The sequence below is a fragment of the Ahaetulla prasina genome, chromosome 3, assembly GCF_028640845.1.
Source record: "Ahaetulla prasina isolate Xishuangbanna chromosome 3, ASM2864084v1, whole genome shotgun sequence".
Lineage (NCBI taxonomy): Eukaryota > Metazoa > Chordata > Lepidosauria > Squamata > Colubridae > Ahaetulla > Ahaetulla prasina.
In genome coordinates this window covers 112,698,905-112,708,112 of record NC_080541.1, presented here as the reverse complement: position 1 = coordinate 112,708,112, position 9,208 = coordinate 112,698,905, and the positions used below count along the sequence as shown (strand labels likewise).

General features: G+C 45.8%; 1 protein-coding gene across 3 annotated transcripts in view; it reads right to left on the bottom strand.

Annotated features, from left to right (window-relative positions):
- Positions 1-662: 662 nt before the first annotated feature.
- The window catches only part of POLR3F (RNA polymerase III subunit F), a 140,898-nt gene continuing 132,352 nt past the window's right edge, over positions 663-9,208 (bottom strand). The window contains exons 8-9 of one of the 3 annotated variants that reach the window (XM_058174622.1): positions 5,112-5,303; positions 663-1,020 (exon numbers count right to left, since the gene is read on the bottom strand). In XM_058174622.1, the coding sequence (XP_058030605.1) occupies positions 943-1,020; positions 5,112-5,303 (270 nt within the window). In that variant the 3' untranslated portion in view covers positions 663-942. Of the gene's footprint in view, positions 1,021-2,859; positions 2,986-5,111; positions 5,304-9,208 lie in introns of those variants that run through there. The other 2 variants (XM_058174623.1, XM_058174624.1) reach the window with 2 other exon arrangements.

Here is a 9,208-nt window from a genome sequence, read left to right as displayed (position 1 = left end):
GAAGTCGAATGTCAACTTGCATTCCTGATCTGCTCTCAAGTTGCCATAGGCAGGGAGATGGGGAACCGAGCCTCGCAGCTGCAGCAAGGGAATCGTACTTCAGTCAAAACAAAAGCACATTCCAGCCATCTCTACGTCATCTCTTTGATTTTTTCATGAGCTACACTTAATTATAGACACAGAGGATATCCATGTGTAAAGTATTGTAAAGCATAACCTTTCTAGGTCCAGATGCAGCTACTGCATATCTTACTGAGAGAGCTTTGCATGCAGAAATAGCAAGGTTTATTGTTTTTAAAACTGCTTCAAAACATAGTTTCTGACTGATTTTGGCAGCAGCATATAATCAGTTTGAGAGAAATATGACAGGTTCTGACATTTCCAGATAACAAATTCTATAGTTTTTGTTAAACAAACAGGATTGGTTTTACATTTTAATAAATTTTCAAGAAATCAATATTAAAGTAAAAACATTTATATTACTGAATATAGCACCAACTCCAATTTCCACTATGTTCCACTAACATATAGAAAGCATTGCCACTTTTGAAAATTCTCTTGTTATTTTAACAATTTTTTCACATCTGGATGTACTGCAACCCTGCTTTTCAGTTCCATGAAATAGTGAACTAAAGATTCTTCTAATAACACATAATGCAGGATTCAGTTGCAACTCACAGGTTCATTTTATTCAGCACAGCAAAATAATACTCTTAGCCAAAATTTAATTTGTCTCTTAAAGCTCTCTTTCATTGTATCCCTATGTATCTTACTATGTATCTTGGAAGAAGGAATATAGATTCAATCCTACAGCAGTTCATTTAGCACATGGCGGGGCAGTCAATTTTTTCAAAAGTATCAACCCAGTGCCCAAGCAGTTTTCTATTAAAAAGTTTGATTCATCTGGTTTAAAGTTTCAGAGCCAATTTCTTCATTTGATTCCTAAAATTCTAGCCATTCCATCATGTAAATACAGTTTGCAGGAGATACTTCTCCACCTTCATGGCAATCATCAAAAACCTAGGAAGGGAATAAGATACAAATATGATACATTATTTGATCAATTAAATTGTATCAACCGATATTTGCAAACAATTCTGTGAAGAATTTATATACAAGTAACCTTACCTCAAAACTCTGTAAGTGTAGAGTAGTGCTAGCTGCAACTCAGAGAATCTATGAATCCATGAACACACCCAAATAGAATAGAATAGAATAGAATAGAATAGAATAGAATTTTATTGGCCAAGTGTGATTGGACACACAAGGAATTTGTCTTGGTGCATATGCTCTCAGTGTACATAAAAGAAAAGATACGTTCATCAAGGTACAACATTTACAACACAATTGATGATCAATATATCAATATAAATCATAAGGATTGCCAGCAACAAGTTATAGTCATACAGTCATAAGTGGAAAGAGATTGGTGATGGGAATTATGAAACGATTAATAGTAGTGCAGATTCAGTAAATAGTCTGACAGTGTTGAGGGAATTATTTGTTTAGCAGAGTGATGGCCTTCGGGAAAAAACTGTTCTTGTGTCTAGTTGTTCTGGTGTGCAGTGCTCTATAGCGTCGTTTTGAGGGTAGGAGTTGAAACAGTTTATGTCCAGGATGCGAGGGATCTGCAAATATTTTCACGGCCCTCTTCTTGATTCGTGCAGTATACAGGTCCTCAATGGAAGGCAAGTTGGTAGCAATTATTTTTTCTGCAGTTCTAATTATCCTCTGAAGTCTGTGTTTTTCTTGTTGGGTTGCAGAACCGAACCAGACAGTTATAGAGGTGCAAATGACAGACTCAATAATTCCTCTGTAGAATTGGATCAGCAGCTCCTTGGGCAGTTTGAGCTTACTGAGTTGGCGCAGAAAGAACATTCTTTGTTGTCCTTTTTTAATGATGTTTTTGATGTAAGCTGTCCATTTGAGATCTTGCGATATGATAGAACCCAGAAATTTGAAGGTTTCTACTGTTGATACTGTGTTGTCAAGTATTGTGAGAGGTGGAAGTATGGAAGGGTTTTTCCTAAAGTCTACCACCATTTCTACGGTTTTGAGTGTGTTCAGTTCCAGATTGTTTTGGTTGCACCACAAGGCTAGTCGTTCGACCTCTCGTCTATATGCGGATTCGTCATTGTCTCGAATGAGACCAATCACTGTTGTGTCATCTGCGAACTTCAGTAGCTTAACAAATGGATCATTGGAGATGCAGTCATTGGTATACAGAGAGAAGAGAAGTGGGGAGAGCACACAGCCTTGGGGGGCCCCTGTGCTAATTGTACAGGTATTTGATGTGATCTTGCTTAGCTTCACCTGCTGCTTTCTGTTTGTTAGGAAGCTTGTGATCCACTTACAAGTCTGTTCCGGTACCTGTAGCTGGTTTAGCTTAGTTAGAAGAATGTCTGGAATGATGGTATTGAATGCTGAACTAAAGTCTACAAAAAGGACCCTTGCATAGGTCTTTGGAGACTCAAGATGTTGTAGGATGTAGTGCAGAGCCATATTAACAGCATCATCTGTTGATCTATTTGCTCGGTATGCAAATTGCAAGGGGTCTAAGAGCGGATTCGTGATGGTTTCCAGGTAGGAAAGCACTAGCCTTTCAAAGGTTTTCATGACTACAGATGTTAGAGCAACTGGTCTGTAGTCATTCAGTTCCTTGATGGTGGGCTTCTTCGGCACTGGGATGATGGTAGAGCGTTTGAAGCAAGAAGGAACATAGCACATCTCTAGTGATTTATTGAAAATATGGTGAAGATGGGGGCCAATTGGTCAGCACAGACTTTTAAGCAAGAAGGAGTTATCTTGTCTGGGCCTGGAGCTTTTCCTGGCTTTTGTCTGTGAAATAGGTCCTGCACTTCCTTTTCTGTGATCACTAGGGGTTGTGAACCCAATGAAATGGGGTCAGTTGTAGGAGGCTTGGCTGTTGTTGGTGTGTCTGAGATGGGGGTTGTGGAGATAGGTGGCTGTAGTTTCCTTTCAAACCTGCAGTAAAACTCATTCAGGTCATCTAGGTCATCATCAAATCATATAGAATAACAGAATTAGAAAGGATTTGGAAGTTTTCAAATCCAACCATCTGCTCAAGCAGGAAACCCTATATCTGGTTTCTTAAAAACCTCTAGTGATCAAGCACCCACAACTTCTGAAGGCAACTGTCAGGAATTTTTTTATTTCTCGGATGGTGTTCATTCACACATCAAAAAGTCCAGGCAATAATCCTTCCAAGGGTTAACTGAAATACAGAACATATCAGTTCCTTGGGATAATTGACAGCCAGGAACTTTCAGCCGCAAAGCTGTAAATTCAATTCTGGCAAAGAGTCTCTGAGGTATGAACCACAATGAGCAAATCTTCCAACAGAAATCCAAACGGTTGTCTCCCGCAACTACCACTCCCCTTTGCCTTCTATTTATTCCCCAGCCAGGGAGGGACCATTCAGCATCCACGCGTGCCTTGCTACCTGAATTGACTCCTGGTCCTCAGATGATCTCCTCTCCTCAAAGCTCTGCACATTCATGCATCTGGAACAGGCACCAGCTGTTCTTCCACCCCACTTATCTCAGCCTCCGAAGGCTTTCAGTGACTGGGAAATGTCGGATGGCTCTATCTCTGCTTCCGACGCAATGCATCCATCAGAGCCTTCCCCAGACTCCAGAACTGGCCCAGGTTCCTCCCCAACTTCCTCAGCGTCCATGTCTGATGGGTCACAACAGATGGATCTCTTCTTGATTAGTTTCCATCCATTGTTTCTTGTCCTGTATTCAAGTGCTTTGGAGAATAAATTGACCCTGTCTTCTTTGTGGCAGCTCCTTAGATATGATTTGATATGATTTGATATATATTAGATTTGATATGCTATCAAGTCACCCCAGTCCTTCTTTTCATTAGACTAGACCAGGGGTCTGCAACCTTAAACACTCAAAATGCCACTAGGGCCTAGAAAACAAAACACCAGGAGCCACAAAACCTGGGTTGGTGTGGCCAACTTGATGTCACTCATTCCCACCCAGTCACATGATCCCCAGCCACCCAGATTTTGTGGCTCCCCTTGTTTTCTTTTCTATGGGAAATAGGTATCTCCCTCTCTCTTTCTCTCCCCCTCCCCCTCCCTCTCATCTCTTTCTACTTATCTCTTTCTCTTTTTCTTTCTCTACCTTTCTTTCTCTCATGTCTTTCTTTTTCTTGCTATTTCCCTCTCTATCTCCCTCTCCCTCCCATCCATCTCTCATTTCTCTTTCTCTTTCATCTTTCTCTTTTTCTGTCTCCCTTTCCCTCCCTCCCTTATCTCTCTCTCATCTTTTTCTCTCTTCTCTCCCTCCCTCCCTCCCATCCCCTCTCATTTCTTTCTCTCTTTTCTCATCTTTCTTTTTTTCTGTCTCCCTCTTCCTCCCTCCCCTCTCTTTCTCCCATCTCTTTCTCTTATCTCTCTCTCTTCTTCTCATCATCCTCTTTCTTCATCTCTTTCTCTTTCATCTTTCTCTTTTCTGTCTCCTTTCCCTCCCTCCCTTATCTCTCTCTCATCTTTTTCTCTCTTCTCTCCCTCCCTCCCTCCCATCCCCTCTCATTTCTTTCTCTCTTTTCTCATCTTTCTTTTTTTCTGTCTCCCTCTTCCTCCCTCCCATCTCTTTCTCCCATCTCTTTTTCTCTTATCTCCCTCTCTCTCTTCTTCTCATCATCCTCTTTCTTCATCTCTTTCTCTTTGTGTGTGTCTCTATGTCTTTGTGTGTGTGTGTGTGTGTGTGTGTGTATGTGTGTATCTCTCTCGCTCGCTCGCTCCCTGTCTCTTCTTATTCTACTTGGGGCTTTTCGCTACCTGTTTTTCTTTCTTCAAATATGAGTCAGTTGCCAAGCATCTGAATTTTGATCACATGACCATGAAGATGCTGCTCACATAAACAGGGGGATGTTGCAACAGTCGTAAGTGAGAAAACTGATCATATGCCAGTTTTTCCAGTGCTGCTATAACTTTGCACAGACACTAAATGAAGTAAGATGAAGACTACCTGTATTCTGAAGTCTAATTTGAATGACTGATATATAGATAAATTTTAATTAGTCACATTAGTAAAACATCTGATCTCAATATATTATACCTGAGGAATACTTACTGGACAAAGTCCGCAAGGTATCCGTATCAACCCAGTGGGTTGTATAACTGGATTGATAGCCCTGTAGAGTTTCATGTGCCCATCTACACTCCCTGATGATGCTTCCTTTGCAGCAATAATGGTCATTTCTACTTTTCCATCATATATTAAGGTATTTAAAATGGTTTCTATGTCCTCCATTGACAATTCCACCTAAAGAATTAAAAAAGCTCAAGTAAGAATTCTTTAAGAAAAGGAGTATACTGATGCTTGACAAGAGACTATTGTAAATGCTTCTATAACACAACTAATGCTTAATTGAACAGAACTGTTTTTTTTAAATCCAACTGGAACTTCAGCATGATTTCAGCATGAAAGAATTAACTTATTAGTTAAGTTATCAAGAAATGTCGTAAGGGACGTTGGTCTTACCGTGATACGTCCTTTCTCATAGGGGCGATGGGAAGCGCCATTTGGGTTATTCCAGTCTCTATATCTATGGTCTCTGAGTTGAAAGAAAAACTTCTGAGGATCCGCCTCCCTGGTGATGTTCCCCAGCATTTGACAATGAAGCCGAAGTGATCCAGCTGAAAATTAGAAAAACAGGAAACACCCCCACACCCACACGGGAGTTGGACCTGACCGAAACAGGGTGGGACTGGCGCCTCTCATCGCCCCTATGAGAAAGGACGTATCACATTAAGACCAACGTCCCTTCTCCATAGTGTGGCGATTGGAGGCGCCATTTGGGGATATACCAAAGACTGATGAGCACTACGGGTGGGAACTGGTCTGGGCCGACGACCCTGACTCTTCATGGACTTTCTGCAAGACCCACCGCCCAAAGGCAGGCTCTGCCAAGGCATACACATCCAGTCTATAGTGACGTATGAAGGGAGATGGAGAAGTCCATGTAGCTGCCCTACAAATCTCCTCAACCGAAGCCTGGGTAGCCCATGCTGCCGTTGTAGCTGCACTGCGAGTAGAATGGGCCGTTATCCCCTGAGGCACCGGAAGAGCTTGAAGCTCGTAAGCACGTGCTATACATGACCTAAGCCAACGCCCCACTGTGGATGATGTCACCCTGTGGCCAAGAGTTGACGGTTGATAGGAAACAAACAGGGATTCAGTCTTCTGAAATGAAGATATAAATATGGAGGGCCCGCCTAACATCCAACATATGCCAGGTCTGCTCCAAGGCATGGCGAGGCCTTGGACAGAAGTCCGGCAGGACCAACTCCTGTGCTCAGTGAAACGAGGAGTTGACTTTTGGTAGAAAGGCAGGGTCCAGCCACAGGACCACCCTGTTGGAATGAAAGATACACAGGTCCTTCCTCACCGATAAAGCCGCCAACTCTGATATCCGTCGGGCAGACATGATGGCCACAAGGAAAACAACCTTACATGATAGAAGTCGGAGACTGGCTTCCCTCAATGGTTCAAATGGGGCCTTGGTCAATGCCTGCAAAACCTTAGTAAGGTCCCAAGTTGGATAACGGTGCAGCATAGGAGGGCAAAGATTAGAAGCCCCACGCAGAAAGGTACGCACCCTTGGATGGTGAGCGAGGGAGCCCCAGTCCCCAAATGGCAAAACGGAACCCAGTGCAGCCACCTGCCTCCTCAAGGTATTAGGAGAAAGCCCCTGCTTAAGGCCATCCTGTAAAAACTCTATCACCTCCGCCACCGAGGCGGAAGTAGGATCCCAATTTCTTGAACTACACCACTCTGCAAAGGTGGTCCATGTGGCGTTGTAAATGCGCGTGGTCGAAGGCCGCCTGGCCGCCTGCATCGTAGGGATGGCCCTAAAAGAAAACCCCTCCCGTTTCAAGAGCCTCCGCTCAATTGCTAAACGGTCAACTGGAGCCGCTGGGGCTCGGGATGAAGCACCGGTCCTTGACTGAGGGAGACAATGTCCGGGGGAATCCTCCAGGGCTTGGCCACTGATAGGCCAACTAGGTCGGCGAACCATGGCCTCCTGGGCCAATGAGGAGCTACCAATAGTATCTCTGCTCTCTCCAACAGCACCTTCCTGATGACAGCCGGGATCAATGGTAGAGGAGGGAAAGCATACAAGAGGCCCCTGGGCCATGGGGTCCTCAGAGCGTCCACCCCCTCTGCTCCCGGGGCTGGGAATCGTGACAGGAACCGGGGAAGGTGAGTGTTCGTTGGGGATGTGAAAAGATCGATTACCGGCTGGCTGAACCGGTCGACGAGGGCTGCGAATAGGCTGGGATGGAGCCTCCACTCTGATGGATCCACTGAGGCCCGACTCAGCCAGTCTGCCCTGATGTTGTCCGTCCCGGCAATATAGCCCGCTATCAGGGACAACAGATGAGTCTCTGCCCATTGGCAAAGTGCCTCCGCCTTCAGCATCAATGAACGTGATCGAGTCCCGCCTTGCCTGTTGACATGGGCTTTCGTTGTTGTATTGTCTGTGAGAAGAAGAACATGTCTCCCCCTCACCAGTGGCAGAAAAGCCTGAAGAGACAGACACGCAGCCCGCAGCTCCAGCCAGTTGATCTGTTGATCGAGCTCCAGCCAAGTCCAACGTCCCTGGGCCACCTGGGACCCGCAATGTCCTCCCCAACCAAAGAGGCTGGCATCCGATGTCACCGTTACTCTGCAAGGTTCCCTGAAAAAACATCCCCTCCTGATGGCTTCCGACTCCCACCAAGAGAGAGAGAGCAGCACTCGTGGCGGCACCCTGACCCGAGCCTTCGAGGAACTGGTGCCCGCCCTCTGAAAGGGAAGCAAGAACCACTGGAGTGGTCAAGCATGGAACCTTGCCCAAGGAACTATGGCCAAGCAGGAGATCATTTTCCCTAACAGTTGTGACAATTGGGCTACTGGTACCGTCTGGTCCTGCCGAATCAGCTGAATTAAGGTCCATATGCTCTCCTGCCGCTCCTGGGATAGGAACACCTGACCCGCCTGAGTGTCTATCAGGGCCCCTAGGTGCACTAACCTTGTAGAAGGTATGACCTGACATTTTTTCAAATTCACGGAGAATCCATGATCCCTCAGAGCACCTAAGGTTGTAGCTAAGTCTTGTTCTGCTAGCTGCTGGGATGATGCCTGGATGAGAAGGTCATCCAGGTAACACTGGATCCTGATAGGGATGGACCTGAGGTATGCCGTCAGGACAGATAAAATCTTGGTAAACGTCCGAGGGGCCGAAGCCAATCCGAACGGAAGGGCCCTGTATTGGAAATGCCGGCCGGCATAACAAAATCTCAGGTACTGACGATGGTCTGGACTGATAGGTACATGGAAGTACGCTTCTGTGAGATCTATGGAAGCTAGGAAGTCCCCCTCCCTGATCCCCGCTAAGATAGAATGCAGGGAGTTTTGAACCTCCTGTATCTGATGTAATAGTTCAGTCCCTTCAAATTGAGAATTGGTCTCCACCCCCCCGAGGCCTTTGGAACAATGAACAATATTGAATAAAACCCCCGCCCCCGTTGCTCCAGCGGAACCGGCTGAATGGCCCGAATATCCAGCAAATGCTGAATAGCTGACTCCATGAGTCCCCGTTTGACTGGGTCTCGAGAAAGTGGGCAACGGAGGAAAAGCCTCAGAGGAGGGGAGAGAAATTCGAGGGAGAGTCCTGCTTGCACTGTCTCCCTGACCCAGGTATCTGTTGTTAGGTCATCCCAACGGTCCGCAAACAGACCCAGCCTGCCCCCAATAGGAGCCTGGAGCCAGTCGTCACTTGGAACGACGAGCTCCTCTCCCACTGTTGCCCCTGAAGGGCTGGCTTGATGGCAGTTGTCTACCTCTAGCAAAGGAAGATCTCTCGGTCTGGTAACCTGACCGTGACTGGAAGGGTCGTTGTTGTCGGGGAAAGCTAGGCCCAGCCCCCCCCCCCCGACAGAAGGAGGGCCGCCTATAGTAGGGTGACTGACGGAAATTGCCCCGCCTACTCTGAGATGGAAGCACCTTCCTCTTGTCTCTGGTTTCGATTAATAAAGGATCCAGAGACTGGCCAAATAAATGTTCCCCTTCAAATGGGGCAGAAGCCAGTTTCCATTTATGCTTGGCATCCATGCGCCAGTGTCGTAGCCAAAGCAGACGTCTAGCAGTGACAGATGCCACCATGGCCCTGGCAGAAAATTTGG